Here is a 23175-nt window from a genome sequence, read left to right as displayed (position 1 = left end):
GAAATCACTGTCCAGCTATACGCTTGCTCAGATTAAATGTTTTAAAATGTGTTGCTGTCTTTTTAAGGAAGTCCTAATGCACATCATGGAGATCCGTAGGTAATAAACTGCATACATTCTGCCAGTGTATTTATGAAAAGAGCCAATTAGGCAGAATATCAGGTCACTCGTAGACAGCATTTCTCCCAGCGGGTAGAAAGACACCATGTGCTTGTCAACTCCCTCTACCTCTCCTACCTCTCTACCTCTCCTCACTCTCCCTGGCATTGAATAAACAACAGGGTAAACAGCGACGTGGGGAGAAAGATGAATGGTCCCAATGAGTGTCGAGGACCTTTCAGAATCTTAAAGCGAAAATCCACCCTTAAATACAATTTACTGAATACATCAACCGCATGAAGTTAGGCTCTTCAGGTGAGATGTCTGGACATGAAGAATTTTTTTTTTTTTAAATCCCCTTCGACTCCACAACATTTCAAAGGGAAATACTGTACTTATTCTCAATTTATATGTATCTAACATAATAGTTACTGGTTACTTTTAAAGGTTAAATTACCTTAGAATGAGCTGTTTTTATCTACAGACGCTGAGGGTCACTTTCCATGGAGTAAACCATGTCGAACTGCCATGTTACTACAGTCGCTTGGAATAGACAAACGTCTAGAGTTTTTCAAGAGTTTCACGGCCGTTTCGCCTGCGCGCTTGGAAGGTGAGCAGTATTCACTAGTTGTAATCTGCAACTACACCGCTAAAAATGCCACTAAATCCTACACACTGGGCCTTTAGGATTTTTAGAAGCTTATAAAATACAAAGATTAAACAAATGGCTTCGAGTCAAGACCTCTTAATAAAACATAAAAGAACAGATGGGGCCCTGTTCAAGGCCCAAAGAGGTAGAATTGTCTAGAATTTTACATAAAAGTGTGCAGCAGAACTTGTGTAGCTATTTCTTCCTTCCAACTCAATTTAATCCTCTCACGTCACCTGGAGGGAGGAGGAGGCCTGACCCCTGGGCTGGGAACCACTGGATTATACAACCCGAGAAATAAAGCATTGATGCATTAGCATTAACAATCTCATTTGTCTGCAGAACGAGTACTTAAAGTAGAGTATTTTTACATTGTTATACTTGTAGATAAACAAAGGAGCTAAGTACTTCTGCTACCACTAAAAATATGAGACAGAACACTAATTTATTATTTTATTAAAATGTCAGACGTAAACAGAATCAAGCACTAATTTGTATAAAATAAAAGTATGCTTCCTTAACAATCCCTGGTATAAATGATAAATACAGTGCTACTTCACTATAAACAACAAGGTGAAGAAACATTTGCACATGTGGATAAAAAATAAAAAAGAGGAATTAAAACCAATGTTTGTGTCTCATTTGAAATAGTTTTTGTTTAGTTATTATTTATGCCGTGCTTTATACTTACTTATCTTAAAAATGTGATCGTTGGTGTTAAAGGGTCTTTTTCTGGTGAGCTATGGAAAGCAACTGTGAGCTATAGTTATCTGTTTTAGGATGCATTCCACCTGAACCACAGCATGATATGACATTGCTACTGAGCCCCTTCTGAGCTGAGCTCTGTATGGGACCACGAGCAGAACTGGTTCTCTTATAAAAGCACAAATGGAGCGTTGATTTAGGGCTATTCATCTAGGTCAAGAGAATAAATGCAGCTAGTTAAGATGAGACAAATTAGAGAGTCATGCAATGCCAGCAGAATCATGAGTTAACAGAGAATAATGATTTTCACTGTTCTGCCTTACCTCTTACTTTGTCTTCACACACTCACAAACATACACACACAGGCTACAGCACGTTCCCTCAGTTAATGCATCAGCTGTTCTCACTACACACTTGGAGAGCAGATTAAAAATGGAAAGCTGGGAGAAAACTGGAGGTGGAGGGTGTTAATTTGTAATGGTCATGGGTAAGAATACTGTACGTTGTTCCACAGAAAGGATTAACATAGTGACCTGTGTTTAGGGCTGCAGAATGGACGCTCTGTTGTCAGCATTGTGCAGGTGTGTCTCTGCATCTCTATGTGCGTCTGTGTTTAGCATTCAGAGTGACGCGGGTCAGAGACACCTCAACGGTACCAGTGTCTGACTGAATAAAGGTCATTATTGTAGAAATGGAGGCAGAGAAGCATGGGGAAAAGTGAAAGAGGGGAGGTTGAGTGAAGAGAAAAAGTTGAGATCAGGTAAAAAAGAAAATGCTGGGACAAAAGTGCTATATGAAAGAAAAAGGAAGGAAGAATAAGAATGTTGTCTATAGCTCTGAAATTCCTGATTAACACCTCTGCGTTTCTGACATTTGACCATACATGCTCAAAGGTTACACTCTGAGTGAGGAAGAGAAGAAAGAAAGATCAGCGATGGACTGTACTTACTCAGCATTTGCCATGATGCTGGGTGCTGGAGAGAGGAGAGATGGTGTTGCTTGTCACAAGGTTTCCACTCAGTTCTGGCTGTTTTAGTGATGCAGTTCACCTTTTCTCCTGATAGATGCTGCTTTCATGATGAACCTGGGAAGAACACGGTCATATTCGCAAGTGAAGCGAAGCAAGCGTTCACTAAGGTCTCATACAAGACTAATAATAATCTGGGTGGCTGGTAACTTCAAATTCAGTAGCTGGAGATCCAAAAAGTTATCGTTTTAGGCCTGGTATTTGCAGCATTTCAATATCAATTAAAACTAGGACTTCATCAATACCATGACTGGTATTAAAACATCACAACTTATGATATTAGGGACAAAAACGTTTTTTAAAAAATGGTAAATGCTCCTATCTCTACATCCTATGATTTGTTTCTATTATCTGGTGATGAAAAATAAGCGTTTAAATTGGTGGCACTTATTGCTTTCATCACAGGCTTGACGAGCCAAGAGGAACCTGTTTGAGGGTTTGTCCTTGGGTATTAGAGCTAAATATCAAACTAACAGAAACCTTGCACATTTATGAGTCACACGCGTTTTTGAGCAGTTAAATTAAATGAAAATGTCAGACATCAACAAAAGACTAGAATGACTGCAGAGCCTCAAAGAAGTCACCAAAAAGACTGTAAGCAACTTTTGTAAATGTGAACTTTTAATCCAAACCCCTGAAGCCTCCATCTGCCTACAGCTCAACGGAGGAAGGGTGCATGTCAGACTTTTCATCAGAGTAATAATTGCACCTGTGATCACACCGAATCACTTGCTTCAGATTCCACAGAGGGGAAACTAAATGAGAGTTGCGTGCACACAACTGTACCGATAGCCCCCCTCGCTGTACATAAATTAATTATTTATCCGGAGCAAAAGACCTACCTGTGTGAGATTTACATTGTTGACGGATAATCGTGCCTCCCGCTGCCCCCTTGCTGATAGTAATGTCTCCCTCGGTGGTGATGAGAGTAAGTGAAGCAGCAGCAGGCTCGCAGTGTGTGTAGGCTGCAGCTATCCTTAGCACTTTTGCATTGGACGAGCACCACCACCACCACCACCGTTTCTGCTGCCGCTGCTCCCACTTGCGCTGCTTGGATTTCAGTGCAAAACCAAAAGAGGGGCTGAAGCTCAAATGCAAGAAGCATCGTCACTCGGGAAGATCATATTAGCTTTTTTTAAGTGTTTATTCACATCAAATAACGACCCTTTAAGCCCGATCTCCTCCTCCTCCTCCTCCTCCTTCTTCTCCTCCTCCTCCTCCTCGTCGTCCTCGTTGAGGGTTGTGCGTGTGCTGCTCCAGATCCAGGTTCCGCTCCTCAGCCGAGGGTTTCCCCGGCGAGCGCAGCGGGGAACCCTGCGAAAAGGAGCTGCCCAAGGTGCTGAAGCGAGCACCCGACGAAGCCCTCGGCTCTCTACCGACCCGCTCCCGCAGCAGCAGCCGGGCAACGCTGGGCGAATTTCATCCAAACGCCATCAAAACATTGACGTTTTGGTGCCGGAGACTGGCAGTGGCCAATGAATCGTGTGACATTTGCATCGCTCCGGTCACGACATAGCAGACTAACAATGTTGGCTGTGTGTGTGTGTGTGTGTGAGGAATAAAGAAAGCCTGTGTGAGTGGATTTTTCTCAGTTCCCGATTGAGGCCAATTTGAGAGGGGATTTTAGCCACAGATCTTTTTTTTTTTTTAGCTTTACGCCTGGTAGGTCGCCCCTCTCCGTGTCATGAGCGGTTTTTTACGGTTTCCCAAAATAAAGATACTATGGGAATATAAATTGCCTTTACAGCAATTGGCTTAACCGTTTGTCGTTCATCGGGATTAGCCAGTCGATGGTTAAAGCGCACATCAATCATTCTCGAGCGTCCCTTCCTTTATTTAAACACGCCTGGACGTGGGCTGCTGGAAATATTATAGGCTGAGGCTCGGATTGCAGGGTGTGCGCAAATAACGAAAAGCGGTGATGTGAATTAAGTGTAGTAGGCCGGCCTGTGGTTACAACCGAGGGAGGATGCGTAACGCCCAGTGGGCTCGGACCGGGGCTAAAGATGCGGCTGTAGTGGTTTTAAGAGTGGAGAGGTTGAAATAAATGGAAGAACAAAGCGAGCGCACAATATCTGCACACTGAATGTAATTTATTGAGGAAAAGAGCAGAACAGACATGATTTGGCACATGTAGAAAAGTGCATCGACACCAAAACAATTTAGTTCAATAAGCCAACACTATCTCAAAATACATTTTAACTTTCTCTTCAGAAACTATAAAGGGCAGATGCGTGCGTTATCATACAAAGGACTTCTAATTAGGTTTTAAAAAAGTAAAATGATGGAATTTTCTTAAAAAACATCCATTATTGCAACAACCGTTGTTGCAGGCCTGTGTAGAAAAACTGAACTTCAACATATAACAGAAACTACCTGACAAGCAAACATGTATATACTGGAAATTGCACCATCATGTCATCAGGATAGTCTTCTTAGTGAGGAAAAAGCACAATACCCATCAATGACAGGACCAACTAGAAGCAGTAATGGATTTTGACAGACAGCAATAGTCTACTATTTCTTATTTTTGGCCGTTTTTTCAAACGTGCAACTATCATAGTTAGTCTCAGACTATGCTATCAAGATTTCAAGAAGAACCATTACCATTCATTACCTTAGGAAATGATACTAAATACATCATCCTCAACACCAAATCCATCACTTTTTTCCCCAGACCTTAGACAGAATATCTTATATTTCCAGCCACAGTTTCCTAAAGTTAGACAGTTGTAGAAGAGTAAAGTAGAGTTTCTGTGAGTCAGAGTCACTTACACAGCCAACAGGTTTTAGGATGCAGCTTTTAGGCTGCAGAAGTTAGGGAGTTGAAGTAACCACTGAACCCAACAATTAACACTTGGAAGTAGGTAGTAACAGATATGATACGACATGTGAACAAAAGAGGCACTGTTAGATTATTTCCGTGTGCCGAATTGAACCATGGTACATAGATACCTTCTATCTATCTATCAAAACAGTTTTGTAGGCTAATGAGGTTTTTTTTTTTTTCATTGGTAAGACAAAAGGTGTAAGAACTACATAACAAGGAAGAGCATTCAAATCAAGATTACCTTGATTTCTGTGGAAGAGGGACCATACTCCTCTTGCTTACATGAATAAAAAGTGCCTGCGCTGAATCAACGACTATAACAATAGCTTGTGGGACACACAAGTGTATATAATTTACTCACCTGCAAAGCAAACAGACCATTAAGTTGATGGCACAGGGTAAGATAGCCTTGTGTGAAACTTGGGGAAAATATAAACACATATATTTTACAAGAGTGCTCTATCACATTTGAATGTACAAAGAGATGGTCGGTTTGTCTTTTTATAGCAGAACTTTGTGAAACTCACTAGTTTTAATACGAAGCTGTGTTTACACACACAGTCTTCAAGGGTTTCCCGTATGATGCCATTACACTGATGGCTAAAGGGAGCATTTTCCTGCTTTACGAGCGGAAATGTTGACAGCAATATTCTGAGTCGTAATGTGAGTTACACACTTTATAGAATGTTTCTTGTTCCCAACTGCTGTTGCAAACAGGAGCAAAAAGGGGTCGTCCTGTCGTCCATTGTCACTGTGGGTCAGTCAGTCAGTCAGCCTAAATGGACCAAGGTCATGACTGTTGTGTACTCATGCTGTAGGCTGTCCGTGTCAGTGTCACACAGCGTGTAGTCATCTTTGATGATTCGGTCGCAGCCAATCTCGCCGTTGCCGAACAGGCCGAAGAGTGGGGTGTTGGGGAACACCTTGTGAAAGGCGTCCGCCTCTACATTGGTCTGGTTGTTGTAGTAGTTCTGGCCTCTCCCCACGCAGGCGAACATGAACCCTAGGGTGTTCCTCTCTGGAATCTTGGCTGCCTTTAGCCGCCGGATTGTGGCTTCAGCTGCCTTTGGGTTGCTGACGTCTTGGTCCAAGAGCACAGATGCACCCTGCACCTTAGGGCCACTCAGGGCCAGGCCGACCACGCCGTACGCACCCTGGCTACAGCTACAGAGTGACAAATGACAGGAGACGGGAAACTGTTATTATTTCAGAAAATGCCGCAGACATTGCTTATCTATAAATTAAATTCAAACCTATTGTCAGTTCCATAAATAGCTTAAATGACAGAGAAATTTCACTTCAAAATGAGGTGAGATTACCCTGTATGTATGGAAAGTCCTTCAGTCAAAACTATGTTTGAGGAAGCCTGGCAGTATTTGAACTTCAGGAATTTGCACAATATCACTTACAATTGTTATGTTTGTACAAAAGCATCTTCCTAAGATTACTAAGAAAAAGTTTAATTTGTGAAAAGTGAAGGACATGAACTCACCAGTGTCTGGTAGGACAGAAGACACTTTCTACCAGCCCTCCAGCAATGAGAGCTTTGCTCTTGGCCAGCGGCTCCAGTATCTGGCCGAGGAAGCGTGCTCCTCCAGATTTATATGCCTCATAGACAAATATCAGAACCACGCGCAGCTCTGGGTTGTCAACTAGTCCTGGAAACAAAGGAGTGATATAAAAATAAGTTTTTGAAGATTTTTAGAAGTTTTGCATTTCTCTGTTTAGATTTCTCTGCACTCACCTGCTTCTTTCAGGGCTTCTGGGGAGATGGACTTCTTGCAAAAATGAAAGGGCTTGATGTTGACACCTTCCATGCTGGGGAACATGACTGCAAAGCCAGCCTCCCCCTCCTGGTACTCCTGAGGAAGGCTGGAGCAGGAGCCACTAGGAGTCACTGCACAGAGGTGCAAGGATGTAAGTACCTTATAATATTAAGTTGCATGCACCATGCACACATGTCATGTTTTCATTCCAGTCAAGCAGTAAATGAGTCCCCCCTCTAAGGCTGACAGTGTACCTATCAGTGCAATCAGCTGCTGTGGTGTTTATTTGTAAGGAAAACCTGCAGAATCTTCATTACAGAGGACCAAGAACCACTTAGTATATGTACTGTAGATGCACATTGAAACGTAATAATTCTAAATATATAAACTTTTCCAGAGTTTACATAACTTGTTTGATACCAAGTTGAGTAAATGTCTGGATGGTGTATGGGGGCCTATAACTGATTTTTTTCTTAAACTCCTATTCCTACCCTGTATGCAACCACCAGTGCTCTTATTATTATTATTTCCCTTTTGATTTTGGAGACACTTCTTAGAGTCATCATCTAGTGGCCATTAGAGATACTGCATCTCAAGGCACTGATGTATTGACCACAACAATCAAATGTGTTGGTTCCAGCTGGGTTAGGAATCATTTTCAAAACTGAGGACGGAACGAGGAACAGTGGTCAAACGAGTAGACTCTAAGGCACATTGACTGAAAGACACTTAAAAAAAGGTCCAGTGTGTAACATTTAGGAGGATCTGTTGGCAGAAATGGAATATAATATTCATAGGTATGTTTTCATTTGTGTATAATCACCAGAAAATAAGAACTGATGTGTTTTTGTAACCTTAGAATGAGACGTTTTAATGTATTGACTCCACGGGTCACCTCCCATGGCATCTGTTGAACCTCCATGTTTCTACAGTCGCCCAGAACCGACAAACTAAACACAGACTCTAGATAGAGCTGTTCACACTTTTTGCACACTTTGTTGCCACCATAATTTCTCCCTTGTTCTTGGAAAGTGAGGATAGGATGTTTTTATTTGCCTAGCTAAACTCCTGGTGTGCAACTTAATTTGTACATTACAAAAAACTGCACATTAGTATCTCATTTATACTTTACAAGTTGTGCAGAAATACTATGTCTAGGTGTATTACAAGCCGTCTTTTAATACTGTACAGCCCCACTACCAACATGTATAAATAATCAGTTGTAATCTAGGCTATATGGCAGACTTACAAGTAGTCTATAGTGCCAACCTTATCTTTATTTGAATGAGATGTGTGTGGTGACCCTGGGGTGACCCTCAGCTACAATATCACAAAATGAGTGTTATCACAAACAGCTGAGGCTGCCATCAAACCTGATAGACGACGGGATCCTGATAAGCCATCATCTTGCGGAAAGAGAATATGGCTGATGGAGAGTCACTTCTCTGCAGGGTTGTTATTATATGGAGAAATGGGGACTACAGCACCAGGCAGACTAGGCAATCTATCAGAGGGAGAGCCAGGGAGGTGCCAGCCACCAGTGGTGCTTTCCAACTAGGCAGCAGCAGTGGGGATTAATGTGTAGCCCTCTCTGATGAAAGGTGAGCTATTCCTCTTATATACCCAAGTCACCTGGTTAGCTTTCGTTGTTTTAGAGCATCCCAGTAGATGGACATGCTAAGACAACATATTTGTACCATAATAGCTTTGAAGCTCATTTAAGATACATTTTCATATTGATGTTGAATTAAATGATTTCCTGTATGTGGATACCCATGGATTTATGAGGAGGTGAGGAGGGGGATTTTATTCTCTTCTGTATAAATGAGGAATGAGGAAACATGACAGAGACAGAAAAGAGGAACACTTACAGACTATGCCTGGTGTAGCAATTCCCATAATGTCACAGCCTTTGGGGAAGAGGAGGTTCAGTTCTTCAACTGTATCCGGACTGTGGCGACTCTTTTTTACTTCAGAATAGTTGAGGGAAAAAACATGTTAATTGCTTATCATTTTAATAATACATGAAGCATACGTTGCTATAAATTAAAATGTCCTTAGTAGTAGCTAGATCAGCAGCATCTATATGAAACAAATACAAAATTATCTGTCCCTTCTAGTCAATAGTTTAAATCAGCCTGCAAGGTGCAACTATGATTAAGCAACTGTTCACCATGACTATACAATCTAAATGACAATTTCAACACATCTTGCCTGGTTGTTAAGTAAGTAAAAGTGATGGTGTAATGCCACAACACTCTCTAGTAGGTTATTTGTGGAACAATTGCAGATGTTCAGTTATAGTAATGGCTGAATTATTTAATGTGTCAATAACACACAACCTATGTTATTCAAACTGCAGTGACAAAGAGGAACAATGGTCACATATTGAAACTGACCAGCAGGAGACAGACAGAATGACCTAACACTTCCTGCTAAGTGGCCTTCATTATAATATGACCCAACTCTGCAGCAGTGTTCATTAATTTAATGTTTTTAAGGTCACTGCAAAACTTACTGTTCAATGATTGCTTTCTCATGCCCCTACAGATGCAATAGTTTAGCAAGTAGTCTGACCCATATTAGTGGCTTCCAGTAAATTATGTAGTACTAATGAGCATAGGTCCAACTCATGTTGTATTTCAGTAATATCGTGTTTGACAAAAAACCAGAGGGTGGAGTCTAAAGCACAGTGTGACACCATCTGGTTTACTTGCAAAAAAAGACCAGAGGACAAACATACAGTTACAGAGACACATTCTGAAACACTAATTATTTTACTAAATTTATGTTAAAATAAAATGTTGACATTTGAATATATGTATGATTTTAAATGTAATGTGTTCTTTCTAAGGATTGAGATTTGTGGGCCACCCAATTTCATTAGGCATTAGAGATACATTTCTGACTTTTAAGCACCCATAATACAAGGTTCTCCTGCATTGCAAAATTATTTGAGGCATATTTTACACCTACTAATACTCAATTCTTGATGGACAGGAAGTCAGAGGCACTGATGCATATTATTCTGACAAAAGGAAGGATTGTTACACCACTTACCTCATATAGGATATATGTCTGTCCACAGAGACAACTCAAGCAATTACACATGATGCAAATGTGCACTTATTGGAAACATTCTGTCTAGTGAGCACAATATAATAGTCCAACAGCACTGTGTACCATTATTTAACACCAACCTTTACTCTGACTGTAGCAATACGCTTGTCCATTGAAGGCTTCGCAGTCTACCATTGCCAGAACCGTTTTGGGCAGGAGAAACACTTTCTAAAAATAATCAGAAGCAGAGTGCATGTGTTAAAACAGTACTTAAACATTTGTTTATGTGCTTCTGGACACAAAACACAGTTCAACAATATACCACATCTTTTAAGACATTTTTACTCCAAAATAAATTTGATATTTATTTATTGTAGGCTTTTACCCCAGGGCTACCAGAGGAATCACTTCTTGCTGAGGATGTATGGTAAGCAAATATCTCAAACTTGGGCAATTGTATTTACTATTATCCATATAAACCAAGTACCGATGCTCTTCAACACAAATAAACTGTCCCAAACAGCTTTCCGTTGTTGTTCAGTCGATGTGGGTGCCATCATTTACCTCCACCTCCTCAGCCAGGATGCTGCAGAGGGCATGGACCTCCGTGTTAGACGGTCCACAGGCTGACACCCAGGTCAGCTGCTGCTGGGTCCTCAGCACCCTACGGGCACAGTTCCTCCACAGCCTGCACACACTGAAGACACAAACACATCCAACTTTACAAACTAGCTGGGTAGGAACTTGGCGAAAGAGTTAGCTAACGTTAGTTATTAAGTCCGTGCTTCTATCACGACACCCTGTTGAGCGCCTGCAACCAATTACACAGCAGGTACAAGACTCCCAGGAGTAATTGTAGCTGCTCCATTAGCTTTCTGAAGACTAGTTTCACTTCCACTCGACAGCCATTAACGCTAGCTAACTTCAGTTTAGCATACAACATTTCCCGTTACCTCGCGATCCGGAGGAGAGATTTGGTTGGTACGAACGTCAAAATGCGCTCAACCACTTCGGCAACATTGCTGAGTATGTATGCTGCCTTGCTGTCTTGTAAAGAAACAGTGAAGTCTTCATTTTCACCCATATTTCCCTCTTTAAGTCGTGGGCTTTCCAGCACGGCTGCACAGCTACAAACTTTCACCTTTGACTACCACCGCTGCTGAGGTGAGACACTGCCCCCCCGCGGCGAGGAGGAGCTGTGACACTTAAGTTTCCTTTAATGTTAGTTTACTGTTAAACTTAATAAAAAGGTTCATTTTAAAGATTATTTATTTGTCGGGTAGTTATACAAGAAATAGGCTGCTGATGTCTTTTTGGGGGCTTATCTGCTTGTGAAATACACTTCACCTTTTAAGCTGTAAAAGTTTTTCAAATGACACAATTCTAGAGGAAAAATAACTAATTTACACATTGAGGGAATAAACAAAATGATTAGGAACCACAGCTTTATAATTAATGACATCGGTAAGCGTGTATTTCTGGGCTCAGTCACATTTTTCACTGGCAATGAACCTCTACTAACTGGGAGGGTACAGCTCATGTTTTAACAGTGGTATAACACATGTCCTTGTCATTTAAAATGGCAACTGTAAAAAGGTCTTGTGCACTATTTCACATTGCTTAAATTAAGTGACGGTATAGAGAATTTAATGTGCGACAACAGCAATAGAAAGGACATGTTACATTGTGCCCAACTCTTTCTTCAAAGTACCAAAAAAACACCAACGAAACCTTTGTAATAAAGACAGCTTTGGAGTATCTTATACTTCATCCAACCATTTATTTATAATCTTTACATTTCCAAGATAAAATGGGAGAGACAAAAATCAAACAAATCAGTTCCTCAAAATGAACAGAAAAGTGAGTACAGTGCACAAACATTTCTTTGACTTAGCTGAACGCAACCGTACATTCAAGCAACAAAAGTACACATAATAAAAAGTCCCTTTTTTATAAACTTGGCTTAACTTATGGCTTTGTTCACAATTATGTCACATTATGTGCAGTATTTTCCCCACAAAAGTGCAAATTCTCCCAACATATACATGTAAACCTACTAAAGATATACCATGGATTTTAACGGACCTCTGATTACAGTGTGTAACGGGAACAGTGTAGTTTAACTGTAGCTCACCGAAGCCATTTGTGCTACTTTGTGTAGAGCTCGTTCCTTCAGGATGACCAACAGGAGACACACGAGCCCAAGCCCAACATTATATGTAGCAGCTATATATGGGAGCCAGCCATATTCAGAGCAGATGAGGCAATGTGGGTAGAGGAACAGAGCTGGGTCAAATGTTAACCATCTCCATTAGTGTCTGATCCAGCATCTGCTTTACGCTCAAGCCTTCTTCTTTAGCACGTGTGAGTTTATCTGTTAATATAGCATTGCATGGGTTAAAAATCAGACAACAGCGCAAAGATGCACAGAATATAAACAGACAAAGCTCTAGCCCAGGATAACAAACAGTGTTGGACTGTGATATGTGCTGGATATTATAACAACCCTTCGCATGTGAAAAATGTCACCTCTCCATATTTTTTCCAATAAAATAAGTCAGCATTCATTAAGTACATAACTTCAACTCAAATACTTTGAGCCAATTCACTACATATTACACTCAAGCTATAGACAGGGCTGTAGTCAAGACTGTATGGGTTCAGGAGAAAAGTAGGGCCCTTTGACAATGGATTTAAATGATGCTCATGACCTGCAGTATCAAGTCCAAACTGTTTGCCGTCAGTCAAAAAAAACCTCACCTTCCCTAAAAAAAAAAATATATATATATATATATATATATATATATATATATATATATATATATATATATATATATATGTAACCCCAAATTAGAGGCTATTTCTTCCAAATCATCCCTCGGTCATCATCTAGTGTTCAAATTCAAATTCTCATTCAAATTGTGCGATGTGTCAAGTTTACTTAAAATCTGCTCTGGAAGGTCACAGGATTCATTACCAGAGCAAAAAACACAGTCAAACACTGATGTGTGTCTGTACTGAAATGCTACAGAAATACAAAAATGAAAAAACAACTCCAATTGCAACATGTCAAACGTGCATGAAAACAAAAAAAAAAAAACGGGCAGTTTGGTTCCAATGTGTACAGGATTATTTTTCTTGAAAATATTTCTCTGCAATAGTCATAATATTACAGAGGAGGATTCAGGGATGTAGAAGGAATTCTGGACCCGTGCTGCATTTTAGGACCCTTCTGCAGTGTTCGGCCACCAGCATCATCACCAGTCTTCAACCCATGAGCAACAGCATTGTGCATATTGGACTGATTTGCTACAACCCTGTCGATAACTGAGGAAAATATATCAAATCCATTCCATAAGGTTTCATAACCCGAGGTTGCCTGACCTCCCACCTGAAATTGAGTTTGTGCATGCATAATGTGAAAATCGTACATTTGTATCCCGTTTGTTGAAAGCATTACTTGGTTTAACTTTTGTATCATAGACACGGTTGTCTATACTCTTTATACCACAGCATCAGACTGCTTTATGCCTGGACAGTTGAGTTTCAGAAGAATGAAATCATACAAGAGTCCATTCCAGGTTAAGCCTCGTTTAAAGCTACTCTTAGTTCATTTGTCAGAAGACGGTTTTTCTCAAGCTGCTTGTATAGATGGTCTTGACAGTCAGAAAGCAGGTAAGAGAAAAGGGAAAGAGACAGAAAGCAGGTTAGTACAACAGACAAAGAGTTAGTGTTTCTTCAAAGCTAATCACAAAATACAAGTTGTTGAACTGCCAGCCTCATGAATATAGCAAACTAAAGCAATAACTCACTCTATTTGTCATTTCCGAAAAGGTCTCACAAGCTGTTACTAGCTTACTGTCCTGCTTACCCACAGCAACACTAATTACTAATTATTTCTTTAGTTGCTTTTGTACTTACTGTAGATTTTGTTTGTTTTTTCCCCCAGAGATATTGAGGATAGCCTGGCAGAAGCCTACACATTAAGTTTCCAACACGTAATCCAGATTCAGTGCCAGTGACTTTTGGCGGAGGGACTGAGGCTCAGCTGATCATCTGGAAACTGTCGCATCGAAGCACAATACCTTTCTAGTCTGACAATATAACTTTCTCCTTTAAAAAATGAGCATGTAGACACTAAAGATCATGAAGATACTTCAGTGCATAAATTTAACCTCCCTGGTGATGCAGCAGTGAATCCTATTGGCCGCCAAAGTGCACTCAAGATATCAGGGGTTGGAAACAGTCGATCTAAAGCAGATAGACTAGACATGACTGTTATTTTACCATATTCTTCCAAATCAAAAAAGGTAAACCGAGAGGACAACTGTTGTATTAAATGTGAACACTAGCTTGTTGAAAATAAATAAAATTAACACCCCAAAAGCGCCATTATGTCAAGTAACAGTCCTCTCGAACAGAAAAAGGAAGAGTGAATGTGAGAGGAGCTTCAGAGTTTATTCAAAAGCTACTCAACAAAAAAAAATGAAAACACACAGACAAAAATCAAAAACAAAACAAACAAACAAAAAAGATGACGACAAATGGAAAATGAAGAAACATGGCAGGAGAAAGGGGGGAGGGCTGGCAAAGATGGAAAAAAATTTATTTTACAGAAAGCAATAGGGCTCAAAAAGGTCTGTAAGAGAGATGAACAAATGGAGGGTGGCAGCGATGGCCCAATGTGCAGGAGTAAAGAAATACAGAGACAGGAGAGACAGAAAGTTGGGCTGCGCTGCACAGGAAACAGATTGCGTTCAACCAGCTTCTTGAGTGAGGGTTGTAAAGATTTAGCTGTGAAAAAACGAGAAAAGAACAAAAATGTTGGAGGGAGATATGAAAAGGAGGAATGCAAGATAAAGAACATGCAGAACCAAGAAGGAAAAATGCAGAATTGAACCAGAAACCCTAAAGAAAACGAAGCATATGAAGAAAATATGGTTGTGTTGCAAGAAACTATAAGGGGTTAACTAACACTACTGCTAAAGGTTGTTAATAGAAATTAGGTTTGGGAAATCTAGCCTCAGGAAATAGTTTAAAATACACACCAAACACATTAAGTGCATACAAATATCAATGTTAGACAAACAGTGGGAAAAAAAAAAATCACTGCACTCAAACATGCCACAAGAGGGAGCTATTGTACGCATGTAACAGTGGTTAGGGGTGTCGAGATCTAAGGCACAAAGCAGAAACAAGCATGTGGTGAATTACATGGAAGTCATGTCGTTGAGGGCGTGGTCCAGCTCCTCGCTGATGGCCTTGTACTTCAGTTTCTGGGCATACAGCTCATCTATTGTGTGGTTATTATTATGAGGTGGCAGTGAAGGATTTGTAATAAAATAAAAAAAGACAACAGAAAAATAATAGTGTAAGAGAACAGAAGTCAAAAGGAAAATACAAATAGAGAAAAAGCAGGACAAAAATAGGAAGGTGCACAGGGAACAGCTGTTGATGTGGTGTCAGATTCCTGAGGAGTCACAGAGAAACTGCCTCACATGTTCCATGACCCTGGGAGGACTGCTTGAGACTGATGTGGCCTTGAACAGTCACTACACCAGAATGCCAAACAGCATTGCGGTGAGAAATGTTGTTGCCAGCATGAATAAATATCACGTTGGCCTCTGAGGATCACCGCTTTGGTTTTTCCCCATCCGGTAGACCATTAACAGTGCCGATATTTGTCCTGAGGACTGACCAGAGAAATAACCTCACACCGCACCAGTGTTTACAAAAGGGGCCCTTATTGTCTATTTCACGAGTGTCCCTTTGAGAAATTAAGAGAAAACTGTTGTTGGTTTTATAATAATAGAAGACGACCCAACAAGGAATTCATAGGGCCTAACAAAGTTACTTTTTGAGTTGACTTGTTGTGTAGTAACACACCCCTACATTTTTTGTTAAAAAATGTCCAATGTTTCAAAATCAAGCAGAAAACATTCATACCTTCCAGGTCATCAATGGTTTTCTCAAGCTTGGCGACTGATCTCTCTGCGAACTCAGCACGAGTCTCAGCCTGAGTGGAGTAATAGGCAAACATTAGCAATTCACTTTAAGAGGTTTGCATTACTAACCACAGCACTACAGAATATTTAAAGCACTTAAGGGCTGTAATTAAAAAAAACAAAACATATATAGTCAGCATACTTAATTCAAATAATGAATGAGTCTATATCCAATATCAGCAGTTACAAATAAGTCTTTTTTAAATGACTCACTGGTGATTTTTAGTGAACTTTAGTTAACTCACCTCCTTCAGCTTGTCTGTAAGAACCTTGATCTCCTCTTCATACTTGTCCTCCTTCTGTGAGTACTGTGGTTGCAAACAAAGGCTAAAGTTAGGCAAATATACAAGACAATATAATCTACAAGAGTTTAAAACTGGATTATTGGCCATTACTCTTCTTGGTCAGCAATCCTTACCTTCTCTGCCTGGGCCTCCAGAGACTTCAGGTTGTTCTGCACGGTTTTCAGCTCCTCTTCAAGCTCTGAGCATTTGCTATTGATCGCAAACAAAAGAAAGAAATTACAATAGAATTAGTTATTTTGAGTTGGGACTTGGAGGAACAGATCGAGGGGAAAGGGAAGGAGGTTCTTACCCCTCAGACAGCTCAGCGCGCTCCTCTGTACGTTCCAGCTCACTCTCAACGATCACCAGCTTACGGGCCACCTGAAGGCACATACAAAGTTTAGTCCAATGCTAGTTTAGATTCATCAAAAACAGACAGAATTAAATTCCTTAATTTATCTACTATAATTTAATTATTCATGACTTAGCGGCAACAATAAACTCTAAAAGAATGTGGCCATTGACATCTGCTGTTACATTGAAGTAAAAGAATGTAGAAAATGTTAAGCTCAAAGTTCGGAATACTGCGAACAGCTGAGAAACTTGCCTCCTCATATTTGCGATCAGCCTCCTCTGCAATGTGTTTGGCCTCCTTCAGCTGGATCTCCTGCAGCTCCATCTTCTCCTCGTCCTTCATTGCCCTGTTCTCAATGACCTTCATGCCTCTGAGGGACAGAAAATAGTATGACGGGTAAGTCATGAGAACTATCTGCACAACAGCAGGCCAATATGTTTAGATAATTCCCTCTCATATGACCGATAAGAGAGCACTAGTTTGTCTTTTAAGAGCCCAGGAAATCCCATTCTTATGTGGCTCAAAGTAAAGTTTAACACAAACCATATGGCTCCTATCCTACTGATGTCTCATATTGGTGAAGATGGTCTGAAATTGGAGGACGACTAGATAGACTTTATTTACTATCTGGATAACATGTCTATATACGTTACAGACACAATGATCCATTATATTATGGTGGGCAACACTGTGTACATGATGAGTGACTATTTTAACATAATTTAAGTTACCATAAAAATGCTACAGGTGCCCTATTCCACTATTGATCTGGAGTTATATACCATTAAAATAATAGAGGAATTTGTTTATCAATGGTGCAAACACGATAACAGTGAATAATTTAAGTTATTATGCAAAACATCATCCATGAAAACTACTTTTCTATCCCCATATTTAAATTTAGTTCACACATTAGTGCAATATAACTTCCAGCCACTAGTGGCAGCACTGAGCAGAAAGCTAGGAGTGGTACTCCAAAAGCAGGTATCATGTGCAGTCAGTAGCTTTTCTTTTTTGCACACTGTAGTTGAGCAGAATCCAGTACCAGCAGTTATTTTCCTATTCATCTTAAAAGCATTCAGTGCCAGCATGACCACAGTGCTCCATAAAGTTTGCAACAGCGTGTGTGAGGATTTTCTTCTGTTTTGAATATCAAAAACTTCCTGTCCTAACCCTGCCACCTCACTCTTTATCAGAGAAAAGTAGATTTTACCAAAACAAATAATATGAGGTGATTGAACTCAAACTAAACAATGTTAATGCTAGGGTGCCACGTAAATGAAGAGAGCAACCGGGATTTTTCTGTAATACCAAGGACTAACAGAGGAACTTTTCAGTTGATTGTGTTTGGGTCCATCTTCTGGGTGCAAGGTACCCACCTCTCACTCTCATCAGCAGCCTTCTCAGCCTCCTCCAGCTTGGTAAGGGCTGTGGCCAGACGCTCCTGAGCACGATCCAACTCCTCCTCAACCAGCTGGATACGTCTGTTCAGGGAAGCTACATCACCCTCAGCCTAGGAGAGCACAACACCACAATCATATAGAGGCAAATCATGTTTTATCTGTACAGCCTAAAATAATATAGTATGATTCAATTAGGTCTCACAGGCTTACAACATCCAACCATCCCACCTCTCCTAGGACAGCTTGGGCTGGGCCAGGAACACGCCCAAGTGAGGGATGGGTATGTCTCCTCTATTAAGGCACATTTTGAACCTAATACAAGTTAGCAGTACATTTTAAGAAAATACTAGACTAATTTATCCACCCTTTCTTGCCTTTTTCCACAGTCAACCCTGCATTTTTCTGTCTCACAGTGATTCAGTGCTATTGTCCCATAAACAAATTACAGACAAAACATGGCTACAATTTAGTATTTGAGGGGTGAAAAGTCAGCTTCCCTGTGCTCCTACAAGCGAGTGGCCTGCGGGAGTCTTACACAGTAGGGGATTTTATCCCAGAGGACCTGTGGTACTGCTGCAACATTAGCCTACTTGTTACAGGGCTGTTTGTTTATTCTGGAGGTGCCGGGTGGTGTCCTTTCATCCACCCAGCGTTTTCTCACATCCCACACTGGGCTAATTTCTAACATGTCTACCGGATACCTGACTGTATTTGAGCATAACCCGTCGCTGTCTGGGCCTAGCAACCATGCTTTTTGACCAGATTTCCGCCTAATGCCGTCGACAGTCTGGGGACTAATTGCCTTAGCTCAGTAATTAGCAGCGGCTTACTGCTTCCCTCGCACTCCTCTCCTGGTTCAGTTCCCGCTGTAGTAACGCTGCCCGGTCCTCCGCCGCATCGGCCTGCTCCTGCAACGACTTGATTTTCTTCTTCACAGCTTCCAGGGAGCTTCCACCGGCCATTTTTGCTATTTTTGACTCAGCTAAGCTAGTTTTTTTATCCTCAGCTCTGTGCGGGCTGCTTCCACTGAGACAGACACACACACACACACACACACTTGGAGATGCGGCTCGTTTGATCCCTGCCCCCACCGTCCTTAATCAACCGCTGATGAGGATTGGGATGTGCCATCAACCCCGGAAGTACCAGATTTTTAGCCGCTAATGATACAATGAATCAAATGAATTAAAAAAAAATATATATATATATACATATGAATTGTGCCGATTTCCAGTGTCGTTTCAAATTAATTTATTCTTATTTTTTTATACTTTTTCTCAGTTAAACAACTATGTTATTCATGAGCTGTTTCAAGTGCATCCCCTACTGGTAAATTGAACTAACCCTATCAAACTCCCAGCTCCTAGCATTAGACACTGATTCAACACTGAGCAACAGCACTATCAACTACTGGGCCTAAGTTACCATTGTGTGCACAAAAATATTATTTCATGCTAACACTGCTGCCTGCAGACACTTTATCCACCATCCTATTGCATTGCTTCAGTGCATTTTCTTTGTGTTTTATTTATTTATTTATTTATTGCAACTTGATTATGTCCTGATTTTATTTGTGATTTCATATGATTCAACAAGGCACTCTTGCACTTACAATGTCTATGGTGTGGTGTATTTGAATGGTTTATGTTGGAGTCAGTCCTCAAAATGTATAGTAGTTCTAGTGTTTAGGCTACTTCTCTTATCTGTGGTATATAAATTAAATTAATCCATAAAGTCCACCTGTCATCTTATGTTATTTTAATAATATTGTTGTTGTTGTTGAGTGGTTGTTGTTGACCTCGTTGTTGCTGATTGTGACTGACTGATTGTGTGAATCATTTGGGTGTGATTGTAGTAATTGGTGTAACATTAAACTCAGTCAATAAACTTGTAATTCTATAAGGGTTGGATGTAACTGCCAACTGAAACCAGAACAACCACAAATGTGTTAAGGATTTTACTGGCCAAAATATGCTTGTAAAACGCCCGACTGAAACCCTACACTGGCCCTCAGATTTGTCCAAATGGCTGTGGAATGCCCTGGTAAGCCAGTGGACTGTGACTTTACCATATACAGCATAAGAGCTAAATTTAACTATCCATATTTTATTCTATTTTATTCTAGCCCATAGGCCTCTTATAATTTATTATTGCATAATAATCATTAGAGTAAATTGGTATGGGGGCTGGTAATCGTAGTATTCCCAGGGGAACCAAGGTTGTGGTTCGAGGTCAAACCATTAGGCAATGGGTGGCCCACTCTCTCTCCACCAGTCAGTGGTGCTGTCAGCCTAAACTCACATCTGTGGCTTTCTTCTCAGCAAGCTCCAGTTTCTCCTGGGCATCCTTCAGGGCTTCAGAGTACTTGTCCAACTCATCCTCAGTTGCCTTCAGCTTCTTCTGTAGTGCTACCAGGTCATCCTCAAGCTTGGACACAGAGAAACAGAAGATTTACTAACAAGTAGAAGACAGATATCACTACTCTCAGACTCACAACACACTCTTAGTGGCTCTCTCTAAGGTGTGAAAAGAATATATGTTTTAACTACATAATAGACTGTATATTAACCATTTAAAAATACAATTACCCTAGGCTATTAGAATAGGCCTATTGTTAGATATTATAGCTAAATCATAAGGATTTAATGTAATAAATCATGTTAAATGTTCCCAACTGTTGCCAACGTCATACAGCCCAAAAAATAAGTAAAATAACGCAAAAAGCAAACATATTATGATTTTTAAAAGTTAATTTAATCCTATGAAGACATACACATTAATCCTCAGTCATTGGACCCTGGGCATGCAGGGACAGTGCAGCGCAAGGCGCACGGTGCCATTGGCGCCGGTGCGTAAAAGCACCAGAGCGGGTTTCACACTGGATGCCGACCTGTTTGCTCCTGTCCTCAGATGCCTTCTTGTCTGACTCTGCCTGCTCAGCTCTGTCCAAGGCGTTCTCCTTGTCGAGCTTGAGCATCTGCATCTTCTTCTTGATGGCATCCATGGCTGCTTAGTGTCGGGGGTGTCCGCGCAAAGCAAAAACAAAAGACACTGAATGAAAGGATCGGAGCGTCTGTACCACACTGAACGCCAAGCTGGAGTGCGAGCTCGCCTGGGTTGTAGTGAGTCAAATATGTAGTTTGGCTGGGCAGTTACTGGATACCCAATACCTTTTTGGAAACAACTGCAGCTGTTTGCCAACGTGGGACCTGTTTTTTTCCTGGATGTCTTCAGTGATTCGCTCTTCCAAGACATTTGACCACGTCTATGACTAAACTTGGGATATGGGCGTCAGGAAGACACTGCCCCCTCACACCAAGACGTCCACTCCTATTACTAACACCCTCCAAGTGACAGGCAGGAAGTAGAGTGTCAAAAGGTAGTAGCTCTTCTGAGGGGTTTTATTTGGGAAAAACATGCTAATAATAATGACCTTATTATCACGCATTTTATATTAAGTCTCTGGGTAATGTAGTCACATGTGAGATGAGGTAAATGAGGAAGAATCTGATCTTTGTCTTATAAATATTTTATACTTTTTTTTTTGACTGTGCCAAAATAAAGGATATCAGACACTCTTTAATGAATAATTTACAAATATCAACATTTCAAGAGAGACTGGTACCAGAATGAATTATAATAACAGTCAATGCATCAGAGCTATTCATACAAAACAAATCTATCTGATTAGATAAGCCCCTGTGAAAGTTATTCCCTCTCTGTGGGGTGTCATATTAGCCAGTATGGCTTGTTTGTCTTCCAGGGATCATTTCACCAGCTCCCTCACAGCATAGTTCAACATCCTCGCAGCAATCAGATAGGCTTTGCCCTCTGTGAGGTATATCATCAAGCTTGTCCAATTCCTCTCTCAGCTAATGCATGCCTGAGAGTTATATCTCAGATAGGCCGCAGTGGATATGGTGGCGTGCACAGTGAAAGATACAGAAGCTTTGGCATTTCAACAGCCCCCCTCACAGCGCCTCTGTGATAGTTCACAGGGCCACTGGCACAGCCGCAGCTGTCACACACAACCTGTGGTCAGGACTGTTTGAGTAATAATAGTTTACTGTCGGCTACAGTAATTAATTTTTTGTGCATGTTAGGGAAATTGGACCTTGGAAATAAGAATCTCTCTCCCAATATTGCTAAATATAAGTTAATGGGTGACATTTATATTGTAGTAAAAGGTTAGATACAGTATTTACAGTACTGTTATGTAATACTATACGAGCAGCACTGCCTTCTGGTCTACAAGGCATAACAACCCCCGCTGAAAGTATTTTGGCATTCTCTAAGGTGACTTAGGTGACATTCTCCCTTTCTTCCCCTTTCCCTTCTATTCTGTTTGTGTTTTGTTGAGTGAATATTTTTGGGACCTTACTGCTCAGAGAACACCTGCTTGACTTTGTCCATGACCCCCAAAGCCACTCCCACCCTTACTGGGCTTGACTTTTAGAAAAGGAGCATTCACTTTCTTTCAAATCATTCACTTTTTTGGTTCCTTTGTGAACGGAATTGGGGGGGAAACAGCCTAAATGATACATAATATCAAAAACACATCATTTTATCTTAATTTCTTAAGTATTGATTAATCATACACAGCACTGGATAAATCTTGACAAATAATGATAGTCCTACATGGAACAATGTTGGACTGGATGATCCAACGTGTTGGTCTCCAAGTTTTTGTAGCTACATTTTGACTTGTTTTGAGAATATTTTTCTAATTATTTTTACATTACATTTTGCATTAAATCATCTGTCCCTTTTACTTTCTCTTTGATGGTCTGATATCCTTCCTGTGGAGGTTTTTTTAAGACAGTCAGCTGTCACTGTGTTGTCATCCCACCATGTGTTTTGTGGACTGTTAAGCAGCCAGCCAGGCATGCCAGTCATATACAGAGATCAGAGAGGCTCATGGCGAAATCCATGTCACCCTAGCACCCTGGAAAGATAAAGAGATGGACATCGCCACCTTGTACCTGTCCAACA

At 40.7% G+C, this 23175-nt stretch overlaps 3 protein-coding genes across 10 annotated transcripts in view; all 3 read right to left on the bottom strand.

Moving 5' to 3' along the window:
- LOC127351663 (transmembrane protein 266-like) overlaps positions 1-4245 on the bottom strand; it is a 50728-nt gene extending 46483 nt beyond the window's left edge. The window contains exons 1-2 of one of the 2 annotated variants that reach the window (XM_051379423.1): positions 3323-4245; positions 2403-2537 (exon numbers count right to left, since the gene is read on the bottom strand). In XM_051379423.1, the coding sequence (XP_051235383.1) occupies positions 2403-2416 (14 nt within the window). In that variant the 5' untranslated portion in view covers positions 2417-2537; positions 3323-4245. The remainder of the gene's footprint in view (positions 1-2402; positions 2538-3322) is intronic. The other variant, XM_051379424.1, reaches the window with a different exon arrangement.
- Positions 4246-4556: 311 nt separating this feature from the next.
- Positions 4557-11299, bottom strand: fbxo22 (F-box protein 22). Its single transcript, XM_051379429.1, has 7 exons — positions 11090-11299; positions 10701-10833; positions 10277-10364; positions 8948-9046; positions 7055-7207; positions 6803-6968; positions 4557-6474 (listed from the first exon to the last, which is right to left on the bottom strand). The coding sequence occupies exons 1-7, from the start codon at positions 11218-11220 to the stop codon at positions 6081-6083; spliced, it is 1164 nt and encodes a 387-aa protein (XP_051235389.1). The 5' UTR covers positions 11221-11299; the 3' UTR covers positions 4557-6080.
- A 597-nt stretch (positions 11300-11896) lies between these two features.
- tpma (alpha-tropomyosin) lies at positions 11897-21301 on the bottom strand. Of its 7 annotated transcripts, XM_051379441.1 has the most exons (10): positions 21074-21297; positions 20485-20610; positions 18160-18293; positions 17033-17150; positions 16736-16806; positions 16560-16635; positions 16387-16449; positions 16083-16152; positions 15351-15429; positions 14716-14930 (listed from the first exon to the last, which is right to left on the bottom strand). In XM_051379441.1, exons 1-10 carry the CDS (start codon positions 21185-21187, stop codon positions 14927-14929), a joined length of 855 nt encoding a protein of 284 aa, XP_051235401.1. In that variant the 5' UTR covers positions 21188-21297; the 3' UTR covers positions 14716-14926. The 7 variants fall into 7 exon arrangements, with proteins under 7 accessions (XP_051235402.1, XP_051235405.1, XP_051235403.1 ...); XM_051379442.1 differs by lacking the exons at positions 14716-14930; positions 15351-15429 and adding an exon at positions 11897-12510 and having other exon boundaries at positions 21074-21298; XM_051379443.1 differs by lacking the exons at positions 14716-14930; positions 15351-15429 and adding an exon at positions 13148-13792 and having other exon boundaries at positions 21074-21298.
- Between the last annotated feature and the right edge of the window lie 1874 nt (positions 21302-23175).

Source organism: Dicentrarchus labrax, unplaced genomic scaffold (genome assembly GCF_905237075.1).
Source record: "Dicentrarchus labrax unplaced genomic scaffold, dlabrax2021, whole genome shotgun sequence".
Classification (NCBI taxonomy): Eukaryota; Metazoa; Chordata; class Actinopteri; family Moronidae; genus Dicentrarchus; species Dicentrarchus labrax.
Note: the sequence above shows the minus strand (reverse complement) of the source record. Positions and strands in the feature narration are given on the sequence as shown.